Raw genomic sequence first — 17,777 nt, 5'->3', positions numbered from 1 at the left:
ACTGAAGCCCTTCCCTCCACCATGCTGCAGATTTTATGCCCACAGCATGTGTATAACAACCCCTCTCAGCTATTTTAGATGTGCTTGAATCTCAGTGAGCTAAGGAAGCACTCTGGCGGTCCTTTTTATGCTAAAATAGCCTCCTGTATCATCTGGCTATGATGTATTCATAAAATTGCAGGATTTCAGACAGGCACAACCTGAAATGGTACAGACTAGCATCACTGGAGGCCTTAGAGGTCTTCAACCTTCTCTCCCAGACCATCTGGCACATTCTTCTTTGCCAATTTGAACACAACAGAGTTGGCAATCAACATAACCTTCCTGCAGGAAGTGGTTTGCATTTCATTAGATTGATTTCACAGCCTTTAGGGTCCTTTTACTTTGCAGAAGATAAATGCCATGGGTGTGCATTTGATCCCTCTCACTCTTGTTATAGAACAGGTCCAACACCATCCTTGTGGTATGATTCCAGCTCACTCCACTTCATGTTTTGAAGCACATGGCTCTTGTGTCCTCCCCAGAGGGCTGGGATTCAGGAATTTATGTGCAATGGTGATTTTAAGACATATACTTCTGCCCCTGCTTCTCTTCCCTGTGGCTGATGTGGGATTGTGTTTGCACATTGCCACTGCTACCCTGAGCATTATTGAGTACTATGTAGGAAGCAGTGCGCCCTACTGAACTGAGCCCTGAGTAGGCAGCAAGGACCCTGGGCAGGAGTGTTTATTGGCCCAGGCAAATGGGCAGCAAGTTTGGCCATGACTGCACCTCCACCACCCCCACCCCCTCTTCTGATACCTTTATGTTAATGGTTGGACTTGATCTTAAGGGTCTTTTCCAACCTAAATGATTCTACGATTCTATCTACTTTAGTCCTTGCTGGTGAAATGCTTTGCACTTGCTCCAGATCTGGACTAATTTTGTTCATGGCTGTGCTGTATGCTAGGTCTCTTCCTTGGAAAAGTTGTTCATCTCTTGCTGCCCTAGCTTCTATGTCTACAGTGAAACCTTTGTTTAAAAGTGCTTTGATATCTATGCATCAAAGTCACAAATAACAGCTAAAGGAAACATGACTCATGATTGGGAAATTGCTAAGCATGTGCATGAATAACCAAGTGCTTCAAAGCTTTACAAACAGATCCCAGAAAACAAAAACATTTGCATTCACTAGTGTCTGTTCCCTGGATAGGACAGGACAAAAAAAAAGCTTTTCCTTTATGAAATGTTGCATGAAAAGCATGGTTGTCTTTTTATTGCAGGCCACTTCGCAGCATGCAAAAAGATTGCCTTTCTTCAAGAGTTTGTGAATTTTTATTTTATTGTAGTCTTTTTATTTCCTCCATCAAAACATGTCTGAGTTTGAAATGGCATGACTAGGAATGAAAATTAAATACATCAAAACTGATTTTTGTTGAAATGAGATTTTGGAGCAACCAGGGAATGTTCAAGGTTTTCTCACTGCTTGTGTTCAGTTTTTTGCTGAAGAAGGATGTAGTCTGAGGAAATGGGTCACCTTTTTCCTAGAGAAAATTTCTTCAATTTTACTGTAATTCTGAAATGTCACAGGCTTTTTGGGACAGTTTTTTTTAATCCTGAACAAAGCACAAATGTCTCTGATTATGGATAGCTTGAATTTTGCTGCAGCTATACGCTGCAGCCTAATTTATTTAGCCCTTCACCTTTCACCTTATGCCTTTTGCTAGTAATTTCGGACCCAGATACCATCTGAATCCTAGGCTGAGAGGGGATAGTCTCTGCATATAGTCACTGTGTATATCCCTGCTTGCTGGATGTCCCTGTTAGAATAGCAACCATTGGCAAGCAGCCTGAACATAACAGCACAGCTTGAAAACCAAAGGGTTGTTGAGCCACAGCTCTTAGGGTGAAGGCAGAGAAATGGGTGTCCTGAGAAACTGTGAGGAGGAACCACTGTTTTCTCCTAAACCAGCTTTCGGAGGAAATAATGTCACAACACTATAGGAATAAAGTAGCAAGTATCAGTGTGGGAGAGGAGGGTGGTTTTATTTTACAATGACAAAACAGATCTTGTTCACTTGCACTCTCATACCTCCTCCATGTAATCACGAATGCTTTCTGCAAGATCCCTTGCAAAGGCATGGATAATGAAGGATGCCAGTCCTCATCGCACCTTCTGGGTTCTTCTGAGGCTGGTGACCATGTGTTGGATCTGGGTATGCCTTCCTTTAGGGGCAGACAGTGACTGGTCCCTCTGTCCTGTTGCATCTCTGCAAGTCATGATTTCCCTACATACTCTCTACATGTAGTCTGGAGCACACTTCCCTCTGAAGGATATTCCCTGGCAGGGAAGGATATGGACCCCCCTCACTTCACTTAACCTGGACGAAAGCCCCTCAAGTGGCCTGCAGCAAGAGATCCCTGATGTAAACTGGTGGCTTTGCCAACTGGCTGTCTTTAGGCATCCAAGCTGCCCACCAGCATCTGCATTACACGATTGCTAGTGTCTCCATCAGCTGAGAATGATTCAGGGGCGAGGGGGCGGGTGAGAGGGGACAGCTTCCCCATTACTGCTTGGTCTTCCTGAGCCTGCAAGTGTGGTAACTGTGTCCAGGTGGCTCTGCCAGGACTGCCTTGAGGGCACAGCTGGGTGTATGAGGCAGGAGAGGCTTTGTATTTAAACATCACTTTTCTTTCCTCCTGACATGGTGAATTTGAGCCTTTGCCAAGTGAGTAGCACAACTGACCAGAGGGGGGTGATGGCTTCATTTTCTAACAACAGTTAAAGTTTTGAAACATGTTTGCATGCTGCGTTGGAGAAAATTTTGTGCTTGTTGAGAAAAAGGGCAATCAAGGCTTAATTTCTGATACTTACCTTCCCAGTATTGACAAATGCTGTGCTTAAGTTGCCAGTAGTGCAGTAGCCAGGTACCTTAGCCTGTAGCATGAGAAATTAAGGTTCAAGTCCACATTTCTCACAGTTTTTTCATCTGAGCTAGCTGTAAATCATGATAAGTAAAGAGCAAAGCTTGGGGCTGTGGTGTCACAGGCTGAGGTTATCAGCTTGCTACAGCTGAAATTAGGAAAAAAAACCCTGTAGTCCACACGCCTATATCTTCAGGAAATGAAGGAAGTGCAATTTAATGAAATGACTTGTTCCAAACTATGTTCTTATAGCCTTTGATTCATGCTGCCATGCTCATATGAACACAGGTAGGCAACTGTGACCCAGTCTAGATGGTGAATTTTGGGGCAGGGCAGGCCCAGCTTGCTGAAAAGCTCCATGGGTTAGAGTGCTCACCATGACTTAGTGGGGGCCAATTTTCCCCTGGATGATTTGTTATCTGCTCTATAAATCAAAATCTATCTGCCTGTCTTCCATTTCAAACTTGCTTTCAAAAATAGCAGATTTAAATACTTCGTGTACTATTTAGCCATATAAGGAGGGACTTCTTCAAGAGTTTAATCCTCTAACCTGCTGGAGTCCAAACACTTCAATGTGAAAAGGTCTTTTTTTTGTTGTTTTCAGTTGCTACAGCACAAGACTGAACAATGTGGGGCCTTTTCCTGTCTCTGCCCCATGCTCCTAAGAGCCTTAGTTAACTGTCTCACCATCCTGTGTCTTAGCTTCCCTTCCAACCTGGTTTTGGTTAAGTCTAATTGGCTGATGTATGCCATCAGCTCTCTGGACAAGGATCATGTGTTGAGCAAAGGAGCATACAAGAAGGAAATTGGAAGAAGTGGGGTGGAGAAGAGAACCTAAAATTCTACCGGTTATCCCAGGTTTCCTCAAGACTATCTAAAATTCCTTCAATGACTCAGATGTTTGCATCTGTTTCTTCAAAAGTGCTGTTCTTTGAAAGCATCTTGACAGCTCCTTGACTTCCCAGGATCTGCTTGATCCTGAATTCTGGGTCAAACTCATAGAAACATAAATCCAGGAGACCATGCTATGAAAAATAGTATCAGTGTTGTTGTAATCATAAAGGTAGAATTCAGAATACCTCTTTCATAGCCAAGTTTCTCTAGGCTACCTCAGGTATTTTAGTGGAGAATTGTTCTGGCTGCATCTCTTGTCATTTTTATCATAATTCACAGTGAAGGAATGGGTGTCTTTATATTGTCCATTCCAGTGCTTGGAGCACAGAGCCCTGCAGCCTATTAGAATAGCTTCCTCGGTAGCTTAATAAACCATGTCTGGTTTAGGTAACCTTTTAGGAAGAAAACAGCAACAGAACAGAACATTTCCTGTTGTTGATAATGTTTGTTAAGCTGCAGCCGTGCTAACAACGCTGGGAGCTCTTGTAGAGATGTCACTCCAGCTTCTAGTAGCTAATATCAACCACTATGTAAATTGTAGTGGCTTAGAAGTGCCGTCAGCCCAGTGCTGAAAACAGCTGAAATGGTGTTAACACTAATGGGATCTACTTATAAGCAAGTCTCCAGGGTGGACAAGGCTTAAGCAGGCTGGTGTTGGAAAGGGTATCTCTAGTGCCCAAGGTGTGTGCTGCTTGCAATGAAGTCTGTACAAAGAACTTCATGGGGAAAGTTAAATGAAATAAATGTCCCACAAGCAGTCTGCAGTGTAACCTGATGGGTGTGATGAAAGGGAATTGTAGCAGCTGACTCAAGTGAAATATGGGAACAGATCAATAGATGACAGATCAATGTAGCTGTCAAGTTTACTCTGTGCTGAAGAAGTTTAGAAGTTACTATGACTTGTCTGAGGATGCATAAACATGTGACTTGGAGGTGACCCCATTCAGTTGAAGGGGTAGTAACCTACTCTGCCATGTTTGCTTGTGATTGATCACAATGGTAGCTATGTTTAGATTTGAAGTCAGAGCTAGGAATCATAGCTATGTGCTGGCCATGATCAAATTTAATAATAAGCAAACTTAGTAATGACCAAATTTAATCACCTATCTTTTAGCTTGTACTTATGCTGAATCATTCTGCTTTGACACTCTAGTAATAAATTTATTCCAGCTTAATCTTTTTTAAACAAATTGATCTTTTCAGCACCCAACAATTACATGTTGCCTCCTAAGAGACCCAAGTGTACTCCCATCCTAAGAGAGAACACAAGACTCAGAGTCATGTCTGTCTGATTGGTTTTTAATTTGGTGCTGGAACAATCTGTTTACCAAAGCACTTTCAAGGTCGCATGAAATCCACCTAACTTTGAAGTAATTTTCTTTCTTTTTGCTTCTTGCAAACTTCATGTCATTCTGGGCCTATTATTTACCTCCCTCTCCTACAAAAAAAAACACTCCAAGTTTTCAACCCTGGATCAATTTAATATTTTAAAGAAAAATATCAGAGATGAAAAAAACCTCCATTTGTACAGGAAAAGCAAACAGGCTGAATGATTGCCCAGAAAAGGGGAAGTAGTTGAGTTTTCAGACACCTTAGCCAACACCAAGCACATGGCCAAAGTATAGACCAAGGAAAAAACAACAGAAGATTTTTCCATTGTCCTGTGGTGACAGGTGAAGGAGTAAGTAGTCCAACAGGGCTCTTTTATTTGTGCCATATGATTCTGTTGAATAATCCAAACACTGATGGTTGTCTTGGGTTCAGTCCTATCCAGGCAAATGCTCCTACAGGAATAAAACTGCTGCAGACAGCACAGCATTTATCAATAGATCAATAGTCAATTTATTTACCTTATTCACCTGCCAGCTGTCATATGTCAGCCTGTCTGCTTGCCTGGTTGGTATGCAAAATGCTGTCAGACTTTCAGCTTAAGTGATTTCTTTTTCATACTTCTCTGGAATTAGTTTTTTGTATTTTTTCTCTTTTTTTTTTACAGCAGAGCTTCATTGTCTGTCTAATTGGGAACTAGTTTGAATCTATGGGCTGGATTTTTCTCAAATAGATTGGGGGGGGATGAGTGCCAAACCCTCACAGGAAACTAATTCTTGCAGGTCCTTTGAAAAGCTCAGCTTTGAAGACTGATGACTTCATGCTGGACTAGATAGAGAAGAGGCCAAGCTGCAGAGGAAACTGCTAAAGGAATATTGCACTGCTCAGCCTGGGGCTGTGTGGCATTTTGAGGGCACAGACTAGAAATAAAACATCCCTGACCCCACCATAATCACAGATACCCCATACAGACTCACATTAAGTGAGATCTGGCAGTAAAAGATAAGCGTTACAGTGCTGTTGTCATGCTTGTATCCTCTCCCTATGGCATTGTTTGCGGAGTCAAGGGCTCACAGTAACCTGGAAGAGCTATCACCCTGAGGACTGAAGATAACTATTACTTTGTGCAGCCCTTGACTGAGACAATTAGGCTGGGAAAAGGAAAGAGAAAACAAAACAAAAACCCTAAACTAACAGTTCTGTTGTAGGAGCATCTGGCAGGATTCTGGAGGACTTTGGGCTAAGTTCCTGATGCTAACACAAGACTTACTTTTTACCTGGGCAAGGCCTATAATCTGTCTGTTTTGGTTCACGTTCCTCTAACAGCAAGTAGCACTTGCCTGCAACATGCACAGAGGTGTCCAAAAATGTTTATCTTGATGACTGTGAGATGCTTGGATGAAAACAAGGGGCAGACACATGCCCAGGCAGATGCCATTGTATATACACCAAAATCCAAGCGAGCAAGAAGGCTCTAGGAGTTCTCTGTCTCTGACTGGGGATCCTACTGACATCAGAGAGTCAATGTGTGCAATATGCCAGGTAGAGGACATTAAAGCAATGTTTGTATCTTGCTGTTACTGAACAGGGTGTTGCCTTTGGAAAGGCTCTGTCTGCTCATCACTTATGGGAGCAGTTGATGGTTTTTGAGCTATGATGTGTAAAAAAGATGAAGAACCACTGACCAAAAAGGAGCTGATACCTTCTCCTTGCTCAGTTCCCAGGGAGTGGTGGGGCCAGTCCTGTTTGAGTGTGCACTGTGAGTGGGATGCATTAACTGCCCTGCGGGCCCTGAAGGCAATATATCCAGCAGCAGGAGGCGTTGGGGTGTTCTAGTTAGCATGACAGTTGTTCAGTGTCTTCCTGCTCTGCTTTTTTTCCTTTTTCATAGAAACTGTCTTGATCATTGTTTAATGCATCTAATTTCTTTTTGGTTTCAAGCACCAGCCCCCAAGGTCTGTACTGAACTTGTTTCTTCACTTATGTCCTTTGGTTGTCTTGGCCATTTGAAGATGGGGAACTTAATTCGCTCCGACGGCCTGCCTTTTTCAGCCTTCTCTCCCTGGGTAGAGAAGCTTACGTCCTTGGATTCTCCTAGCCTCTCTGCTGGTCCAGTGGGGGGTCTGGGTGATGTATCCATTCCAGGCTTTTGACTTTTCCTCCCTCTTCAGCATTTTTTTTCCCCATTTTTCTGTTTCCCTGGAGGGGTCATAGTGCTAATGAGCACTGAGACATCCCTAGTGGCTCCCTCTGTCTCTGACATGCATGGCCTTGATGGCAAGCTCATTAATGCAAACTCTGAAAGGGCAAGTATTTTCTCAGATATAGCCATATACAAATAAAATGTATCCCCTTACTGTGACAGGGAGGAAGGCCTGAAATATGCTTATCTGCCTCCCTGAGGCAGTACTTCATCCCTCCATTTCCTCTCACCTCCCTTCCCCCTTTAGGCATTAGCACTTCCTACCCCTTCTAGCCATTAGAAGAGTAGGCTCTTCAGCACTTTCACCAGACATTAGAGAGCAGACTCCCCTCTGCTGACCTGGCAGGCATTTTTCTTGGTATGCTCCACTTTAGCATGGGCTGTCTCCACTGGCCAGACATTAGAACATAAGTGCCTCTCCCCCACTACTCAGACGTGAGGTCATAGTTTCTCCTTATCCTGTCTTTGCATCGGGGATACAGACTCTTCCTTCTTGTTGCTAAGATTTTTGTAATCTTTCTGAAGCCCTTAAAAGTTTCCCCACTGGCAGAAGTTCAGGTCCTTGCTAGGGATTTCCCTGAGGGTCAGAAGACTGTACTAATCCTAACTGTATCATGGGGTGCCATCATAATGCTGGTTAAGTCTGCAACTTTTTCACCTGGAAAATGAGCAAGCAACAGTGCAATATATCTCTTATAAAGTGCCTTGAGACCTGTAGTGTCCTCACTTGTGCTTTCTAGGCAGTGGCATTGAACCTGTGGTGTCACTGGTGGTTCCTGAGAAGGAATGATCGGTGAAATGGCATCCAAGAATGATTTCTGGGAGGAAAGATTTCAGTGCCCTTTTGCACACATGAATCCAAGGCCTTGGTAGATCCTCCAGAGATTTACAGATTCAAGGATTTAGTGGTGACAAACAGATGAGAGTATGCTTACTGAGCCCAGTGCCATGGATTCAGTTTTGGCCAATAGTAGCTGCTTCTGTAGAAAATGCAATTAAGTGTAGCATTGAAAGCTAATAGATAACCTGTTCTTGTTCATGTTTCTTCACAGACTTCAGGAGTTACAGGTTGGATTATTCCCTAAGGCCAGAACTATACTGTTCCCTTCAAATCTCTCTTTTTTTTTTTTTTTTTTAATCATCTTAATACTTCTAAGTGATTTGACTAGCCGTATCGATTAATGTGAAGTCTATTTTCTGAAATTGTGCCATAATCTTGGCCTTGGGTGCATCTTACATCACAGACTTCTGTAGGTTGCATGGAAGATTGCTAGTATTTAGAGGGTTGAGTTCAATGTGAAATATTCTGGAACTGGGGAAGCCAAGTTTAGAATGTATTTGTGGTCATTAATCAGGAAGCTTAACAATACCATATCATTTGCTTGACCAGTCCCAACTAATCAACAACACACAAAGAGAATACAGCCAAATACTATGCAAAATGTTAAAAAAAAAGCTTGAAAAATATCACTAAGTAAATTCAAATAATGCATAAATTAGAGGGGATTGCAATTGGCTCATGGATATTCTATGAGCAGAAGATAAACATCTAAGTTAGTTGCATAAATTATTCATCATAATGTATTTGCTCAGCTTTTCTCATCAGCTATGAAAGCCACACATCCAAGCATTTGGAGAGTATAATAGAACTGGGCGTTCACCTCAGTGATAAAGTAGGAAAGCCCTGGGGAGGGATGGCATGCATAAGAACTGAGTGGAAAAAGTCTCCTTCACTGTGATGTTCTAGATGTGATTCTGCTAAGGGCTTGTCTACTGCATGAATAGTGACTGGAATTGTCCCTTGGCAGCAGGCAAGGTTGAAGATACAGTGATGATTTCTTTTAAACACCTCCTTTTGCCTCCTGCCAGTGGTGTCATGAGATGATGTTGGACCTGATGTAAAAAATGAACCCATTTTCCCTTCGAACACTGTTTACCAAATTTTCATTCTCTGTTCCTACCTTGTCCCATCTGTGTTGCCCACTGCTTTCCAGTACGTGATCCTAATTGTAACTCTTTGCCATGTCCATCTCCACACACTGAATGGAGGCACTCCTAGGGTTTGGGTGTTGATATATCAGTAAGGTCCTACTTGAACAGTTGCACGTTTCAACTCCATGGTCTTTGCTTTGGAGTAGATAACTTGACAGTAAGAAAAGCAAACTTGCTGGACGAAGCATTCCCCCAGCCATCACTGAAAATGTGCTGGCTCTGGAGGGCTCTAGTCCCTCCTGACTTTATTGATAATGCTTGCAGGAAACAGTAATCTGAGAGCAAAACATGCTTGAGTTTTACAGGAAGTAATACTTCTCTCTTTGGAGATGAAGCACAGATGGCATTTCTCCTGTGCTTGCTGGTTATGATACTAACGATAAGAACATGGGAATCTCTATTTATTCTATTTATTACAAAACCTTGCCTGTCTCTGAGCATCCAGAACTGTGTCTTCCCATACAGTGTAACTGCTGCATCCTGAAGGGGACCATTCCTTCTTCATGCAAAGGGGATTTCCTTGCATAGCTAGGTTTGGGATCACCACTCTAATAATGAATGATTAGAGCAACCTCTCTCTAGTGTCAGAGAGAAGTTATTTGTCTTTACTTTTAAGGTTCTATCTATCATAAAAGCAACCTTGGGACCCCAGATGTATCTCTTCCACAGATACTGTGTATTGGACTTTTACACTATTCTTGGACAGCAGAGGAGAAACAGTATTCTGCTCCATACAGTGAATACATGGACATTGGTAATGCTCTTGTTATCTGCAGACAATTTTAGAGCCAATGGTCTATGTTTTCTCCACTCCTGGTATTAAGATCCTAGTCTATGGGTTTCTTGGGTTGGGGGTTTGTTTTTTGGCCTTTTGACAGATTTTTCTAAGACCGACCTATGTTTCTGTGGATTTCAAGGTTTGACACTAATGACTCTTGGGATGTGGTAAGAGGGGTGTTTTGTTTTGGCATTTTTACTTGGCTTGTGAAAGCCTAGGAGCTACAAAGTGGGCATTATCTCAGGTATAAGGAGATATTTTGAAGTAAAAAGCTGGCACTTTGCTATTTTAATCAATGCAACTGCTGTTAGGCAGCCTGGGGTGTTGTGATGGGGTGCAATCAAAATAAATACATGCATAATTGTGTTAAATAAAATAAACTAACACACATGAAGTGGACTGGGTATAGAATCAACCTGGGAAAAAAAAACCTGGTTGGAGATCGTGGCTTTGCAACTGACTTACAGCATCTCCTAACTCTGCCTGCACGTCAGGTTCTCTACCAGCAAAGTGGGATTGCCGGTGTTAGTTGACACACATTGATAGAAAGTGCCGCATCAGTCCCAGGCATTGTCGTTCCTATTATTTAAATGAAATTTTTGTCTTAAACCTGAGTTACAGGAATAAGTGAATGAAAAGTGACAGAGAAGCCTGTGACTTGATTATCTGGGAGATGGCTTAAGATAGTGCAGGTGCATTGTAGGAGAGTGGTTATAAATAATATCCTTTCCTTTTAAGAAGGCCTTGCTCAATATTTTTCAAAGGACATTAATAGGTTTCTCATCTCTTAGGTGCTCATCTGGTGATGTATTTCAGAGGCCTGATTTTCAGATCGCAGGTGTGCAGGGTTTTCTCTAGGCATTTCCTTCTGTGTTGTTTCAAAATGGATACCTGTAATAAAGCACTGCTTTTGCAGACATTAACTTTATTTTTTTTCCCAGTTGCTATCAGTTTAAAGGAAGGGATTTGAAAATCACTTTATTGTTTTTTTTTTTTTTTAAAAAAAACCTCCATTTTCATCCTGGCCTCTGCTTATATCTGAATCGATCCTTTTAGATGGTTTATCAAGCGTATTGTTTTTCAAAATGATCTTTTGCTGTACTCCCTGGTGCTGAAAGATTAAGATGTTTGGAGAAAGTGTGTTTCCTTCAGCCTTGCTTTGCAAAAACAATAGCTACAAGGAAGGCTTGTGGACACAGGGACATAGAAATGATCAGACTGGTCTGGATCTACAGTCTAACTGACCATCTCTTTTGCCGACAAACCAGAATTTGCTGCTTTATGGAGAAGTGTAAGACCCCAGAGTGTGTGAGGGTGAAAGGACCAGGCTGCTTTCTTTGTAGGGAAATGCAGCCCTCTGCCAGCCATCCCTGGAGACTCTGAGACTACCTCCTCATCAGCCCAGATCCTGATCCTCAAAGTGTGTTGTTATTGTGCAGTAATGTCTCACTTTTCCTCTTCTCCTCCCATTCCCCTTCTGTCTAGCCTTGTGGCCTCACATGTGTATCCATGTGGGGGTGTCCAACAGATTGTCCCCTTTGCCATTCTCCTTCCCTGCCCTTGGTAGCTCTCCCTGCCCCTCTGGACTTGAAGCCTCACCCCTGTTGTGTTCCTGTGTTGTCGCATAGGGAATTTGCCCGTTGGAAGGTGAGGAACACAGCCATCGAGCGGAGGGACCTGCTCCACAATCCACTGCCCCTGATGCCTGAGTTTCAGAGGAGCATCCGCCTCCTGGGCAGGAGACCCACCACGCAGCAGTTCATTGATACCATCATCAAAAAGTACGGCACCCACATCCTCATCTCTGCCACCCTGGGAGGTAGGTGGCAACCTGGGCTGTTTTCTTATGCAGGTGTCAGTGGTGGGGTGGTGAAGGCACTGGACAGCACCTGCAAACCGTGGCCATGTTGCGTGGAAGCTGGCTGGTAGCATAGAGCCAGGCTCATCGTCAGATGGTGTGCAAATCCCCAGAGTACAAATAGCCTTTGCAAATGAATTCACAGCACAATGCATGAGAGTTCAGCATCTGTGATACGTGTGCGCCTGTGCTCCTCTGACAACAGCGTGTGTGTACTGGTGTGCGTCAAGATAAACATGCTTCATTTAGCCGGGGAGCCTGTCTGTCATTCCTGTGCCCCTGTCCTTAATTTGACAATGGAGTGTGTTGATCCCTTTTTTTTCAGAATGAAACCAATTGCAGGAGGAAAAAAACATCCTTCCTTGCTGGAACTGGAGGAATTTTAAAGAGCTCCAGGAAAAAGGAGTTCAAGGAGTTGGGCAGGGAGCATGTGCAGCAGGGGAAGAAATGGCCAGAAAGGCCTGTACTGAATGCATAAGTGAAAGCAGTAACATGAAGTAGACTTTGAAAAAATAACAGTTAAGTAAAATTCAAAATGTATATGCAAGGAGTGCAGAGAGGCTTTTGTGTGCAAGCAGAGTATGTTGGTGATGACATAAGACAGAGTACTGTAGGGCCATTAATCCATGTGCATGCAGTGCTATTGGTGCTGCATAGACAATTCAAGTCCTGAGTATTGAAAACAGGAGGGGTGAAAACCAGCAACTCCTCTTGATAGTTGCTGCTGTTTTTCTTATTTTTTTCTCTCATACTATTTTTACCATTCTTTACCCCTTTGGGCTGTGCATTTAAATGCCTTTCTCTTGAGAACTACTTATCTGTAAGAGGGATTCAATTCTGCAGTGGTAAAGGGTCTTAATTTTAGTACAGAGTTTGTTGCTATTGCTTCTTCTAACGTACCCGACCTCCAGCTTTACCACACTGCAAAGTTTGTAGTGAACTTTGAGGAATTTCTGGCCATCTGTCTGTTCCCAAAGCATTCTGCAGACACTCAGATGAGATGTAGATGAGATTAGATGTGTGCATATGATTCATGCACAGATTAGGTGGTATGTAAATTGGCATGGTTCCATTGAGGTCAAATAGCCTCTTGTGTGGCACATGTCCTTCAAAGAACCTTGGGCTGCTCTTCTGGTCAAGGCATTCAAACAGTCTCCTCCAACAGCAAGAAATGTGAGAGAGAGCAGGCTTCCATGCACTGAAGAGTGCAAGTGACTGCTTGCATCAGGCCTTAATGAAGTCTGTGTAAAGATAAACTCCTGTTTATTGAGGAAACTGCTTTTCAGGACCGTATTTTACAGAGCCCAAGCCAGCCAAGTAAGAATCCAGTAAAGTGTTGGGAGTTGTTTTGTGGGTTTACTTTTCTTTCCATTGATACGCCTTTTTCTTCTTGCCACTCACGTCTGTGCAAATTCAAAATAAGAAAGACCTTTGATGGTAAAATATATTTTTAATTTTGCCTGGGTGAGGTTGTGAATTATTCACAGTGGCTTGTTTCTTCTCCTGATTTTACAACACAACGATTTTAAATATGCAGAGGCTTGTAACAAGAACTGGTGTTGGAGAGGAGTGCTAAATGCTCCATCAGCCCAGAGCATGGTGAGCAATGGTGGGGGAGAAAAGAAGGATTTATCTTGGCAATGGCAGTCCCAGAGAAAATGTAGATGAAGCTGAGCATGCATTATGCAAGGAGGACACACTCTAATCACAGACTGTAGGCTAAACAAGACCACTGGGATATAAAAGCAGACGTGTTCTGGCACCCTTTCTCTCCCAAGACCTTAGGTGTCCTCAGAAAAGTTACAAGAATTCTGCTTTGGATTACATTGGTTTGTAAACTTAGCCTGATGTCTTATTAGGTTGCAAACAAGTGACAAACACAGGAAATTGTTTTGCTTTCAAATGCCAGCTGTTGCATGGACACCAGGAGGCTGGGTGATGGATCAGTCCAGCCCATCTGAATGCAGCAGTTATTTTCACACCTGGCCACATGAGGAACAGCTCTGATGCATTTCAACCTACAGAGCAGCCAGGTCCCCCTGGAGCCTAATGAAAAAACCAGCTCTGCTCCAGTTTAGTTCTGACAAAGGGATTGGTGAAGGGTCATTTTGAGGGCATCCATGCTCCAGGATGGAGCACACAGAGCTGAGAGCCAATTTGCAGGGAAAGCCCTGAAGGAAAGACAACTTTGAACATAGCATCCACTTAATAAATGAGAAATTAAGACTTAATAATGTAGCAAAAGTCTATTAACCTCTCTTGATCTAAGGGTTGCTTTCTTATGCGCACTCTCCATGGGGATGCTGTGCTTTTCCAGGTCTGCACACATGTACACAGAATAGGTTTCCAGCAACATTATTTCTGCTCAGCACACTTCACTCCTAGGGACAGTATGTGTCCCTCAGGAGAAACATCAATTATCTTGTGCTTTACTTTCCTGTTTTCTTCCTCTTCTTCCCAGTGGAGGGGTTGAAACACCTCAGGGAGGAAAATGACAGCTTTTGTGAGGAAATCACTGATCTCCACTGCCATAGAGCACAGGTTTCACCTGTCTGATGTTTAGAAGCTGTCTCAGCTGCTCATTGCCTGCTTCGTGTTGTCTGGTGACCGAAAGCTAATGGTGAATCTCCTGGTGATCTGAAGCCAGCATTATCGCCTGATGCAATTCAGCCCACACTTCCTGGTTGCTCTCTGTCCAAGGGACCTCCAGTCTTGGCATTCCTCTACTAAAATAAACTGGTCTGGACTGAAAAGGTCCTGATTTTTGCACCTTGGCTATTAAGAGAAGGCATGATATTTTTCCACAAAAAGCTGTTTTTTCCAGTTACTAGTGGAATGGGAGAAAAGTTGATACTTGGATCCCACAGGTTCCTCTGAGAATTGCAGCTAAGAGGAGAAGTATCCCAGGTCTTCCCTCTCCTTTCACAGCCTTGTGAAATGGAGGCAAAGCATCATTTATGTCTGTTGCATCTCCATGCAGATAAATACTTCTGTTACATGAGAGCTACAAAACTTTTGGCTCAAAATACAGCACTTTCACACCAATCCAGCCTATATCCCCCAAGCCTCTTGGCTAACTCCCATGCAGACCTTCTTTTGGTGGCAAATGAGTTGCCCCATGAAAAGTCACAAAGTTTGACCTTCCTTCAAATCCCCTTGTAAAACTCACCTCAAAGATGAAACCTGAAGATGCGTTGGCAGCAGCCAGGCATCTGATGTGTGGTGACTGTTGTTTCTCACACTAATCACAGTCATGTTATTACCTTGTGCTTTGCTGGCTGTTTGTTGTACACACCTGTTGTGTCTCATCTAATGTGTGGGTTTTAAATCCTCTGGAACAGGAACCATCTTTCTACTGTCTGTGTGGATAGAGCCTGATGTGACAGAGCCTCGATCCCTGCCAAGGTCTGCTCACACTGCTCAATGCATAATAATGTTAACGGTGACAAAGGAAATCAAAGCTGGTCATTTTCCAGGGAAAGTGTTTTTGTGAGAAGTAACAATGATGGTACTCTTACTACTACAGCTTTGATTGTGGTCAAAGGATAGTATGTTATTTTTAACAAAATATTGAAGAGAGAAAGTTTTACGTGCCAAACTTCACTTAGTTCCCTTGAAGCCAATTAAAAGATTTCAACTGATCAATTCTTTTGATGAAAAGTATCTTCTTTCCACCAAAAATTTCAGTTTTTCATCTCAAAGCCAAAGGTTCAATCCTCAACTTATCAATTACTTAAAAAACTGAAATCCAACAAAAATATTTTGATTTTCAGCCAGAATATTTTTGGTTTGTTTTCAGGCATTTGGCTTCCAGATAAAAGCTGGAAAATTTCCAGGGAAAGCAAGGAGGAGGGCTTACTGGTTTTTTTTTATTTTTTTTTTCATGTATGCAATAAAAGAAATTATTTGGACAAATCAAATGATTTCAGCTAATATGAATTTTTAAGGAAAGTAAGTGCTTGTTCGCTTAAAAAATGCAAAAATGCTTAAAAGCAAAATATTTCTTGGCCTAAAAAGTGGTGGTGCGTTTTTTTGACCATGCTATCATTGCCAGAGGCAACGTATTCATCAGTGGTTCCTCTGTCAAATCGGAACAAGTACCATTCTTCCCATTAAGAGAGCTATGTAGAAATGGCACATTCTTACCCTAGGTATCAATTCTCTTCATTTATTAAAATCAGAACTTTAGGTGTTAAGAAAGCAGGATGGTATTCTGCCTTTTTACTCCTTCTATAATGCCAGCCTTATGTTAAGAATGAACTGGATTTTAATCTGGCTCATACAGCACAAATTGAACTTTTAGGTTAATATTATTTCTCGGCTTCATGTCCTTTTCATATATCTTTTGTTAGATTCACGTTTCTGCTAAAGTTTAGGATGTTTGGTGCTATCAGGTCTTAACTGCTTCACTCCCAGATTCTCTGTGATTACTGGCTCAAAATCACCTGTTGTCCCTTGCACAATATTTTTCACTCTCCACTAAAATTCACTGAATGAGACTGTAGGAGACAGAAAAAAAAAAAAAAGCAGAACGTTGGTTTAACTTAATTTTCTCATTTGCTCTTTCCTCTAATTGCTCTCCTTTACTCAGCCCCCTGCCCTTACTCTTTTGCATGGTCACTGGAAGTTAAAGAGGTACAACTGGCATCTGTTTGTTCTCTGTACCCACCTATGTCCCTATGTCCTATTTGCAACTTAAATCATCATTTGTTCCTTCTAGAAATCAGGTCAGAGAGAATTGCATAAAAGTGGCATCTTCTCCAGTCAGGTGTGCATCATTCCAGAGGCACTGCCCACAGAGAAAAGCGTTCCTCAAGTGGGGCAAATGGTCTGAATTTTTTCCATCAGTTATGGTAAAGCTATGCTGGCTAATAAGCATCCAAAATATTATCTATTCAATTCAGTGGAACTGATCTACAAGGGTGGTGGACCTGGCCTTTCTGTCTGAGTAGAGAATGAGGCTCATATATACTACACTGAGGTTCTGGTATGGGTGAGGAAGGGTGGATTCATTTAAGAGTGCTTTAGGTGTTGGACTTCTCTTTCTGTAGGTGCAACATGTGACATCATATGTTCCTGTTAAGATGACCCTACATGGCAGCCTCCTGGGCTTTACTGAAATCTCCTTTTCTTTCTGCCGTAGGAGAGGAGGCCTTGACCATGTACATGGACAAAAGCCGCCTCGACAGAAAGTCAGGAAACGCTACCCAGAGCGTTGAAGCATTGCACCAGCTTGCTTCCTCCTACTTTGTAGACCGTGATGGCACCATGAGGAGACTGCATGAGATCCAGATCTCTACCGGAGCAATCAAGGTACTGTGTCTTGCCTTAGGAAGAGAAAGAAGATTGCGTGTCCATACCAATACTGTAGGGATTTGGGGCAGGACTTTGCCAGTCTAATATGATGTCTTTTTTTGATCACAAGTTGTTTTGTTCCCACACTGATTTCCCAGGGTAAATTGCTTTCTTATGGACCTTACTGAAGAATTGATTTCCTCAGGGACAGTAGTATCTGGAAAGAGATGGGCATTCAGTGTGATGGTTATGTAGGATAGGAGACTTCCACTACTTGTGGCAGTGACCCCTGGAAGGGAGAGAGGGAACACATAATCCAGATTAGCAATGGAGGTTGGAAGGGAAAGACAGGTCTGTGAAATGGGCAACCCAACCCCGTGCAACCCAGAAGTATTTTCCTCTTGTGGGTGTAAGTCTGCCAAACATCTCTCAGATGAATTTCCTACAAGAAAAGGTGAAAACCTCAGTGTGGCATTACTGAGGCATCTGGAATGAAATGGACTGAGAGACAGCCTGGGGGTTGC

At 42.6% G+C, this 17,777-nt stretch overlaps 1 protein-coding gene across 1 annotated transcript in view; it reads left to right on the top strand.

Annotated features, from left to right (window-relative positions):
* The window catches only part of BRINP1 (BMP/retinoic acid inducible neural specific 1), a 60,553-nt gene that overhangs the window by 20,546 nt on the left and 22,230 nt on the right, over positions 1–17,777 (top strand). Inside the window, exons 2-3 of the mRNA XM_009482113.2 lie at positions 11,729–11,919; positions 17,102–17,271. Coding sequence (XP_009480388.1) covers positions 11,729–11,919; positions 17,102–17,271 — 361 coding nt within the window. The remainder of the gene's footprint in view (positions 1–11,728; positions 11,920–17,101; positions 17,272–17,777) is intronic.

The sequence above is a fragment of the Pelecanus crispus genome, chromosome 9 (genome assembly GCF_030463565.1).
Source record: "Pelecanus crispus isolate bPelCri1 chromosome 9, bPelCri1.pri, whole genome shotgun sequence".
NCBI lineage: Eukaryota > Metazoa > Chordata > Aves > Pelecaniformes > Pelecanidae > Pelecanus > Pelecanus crispus.
Note: the sequence above shows the minus strand (reverse complement) of the source record. Positions and strands in the feature narration are given on the sequence as shown.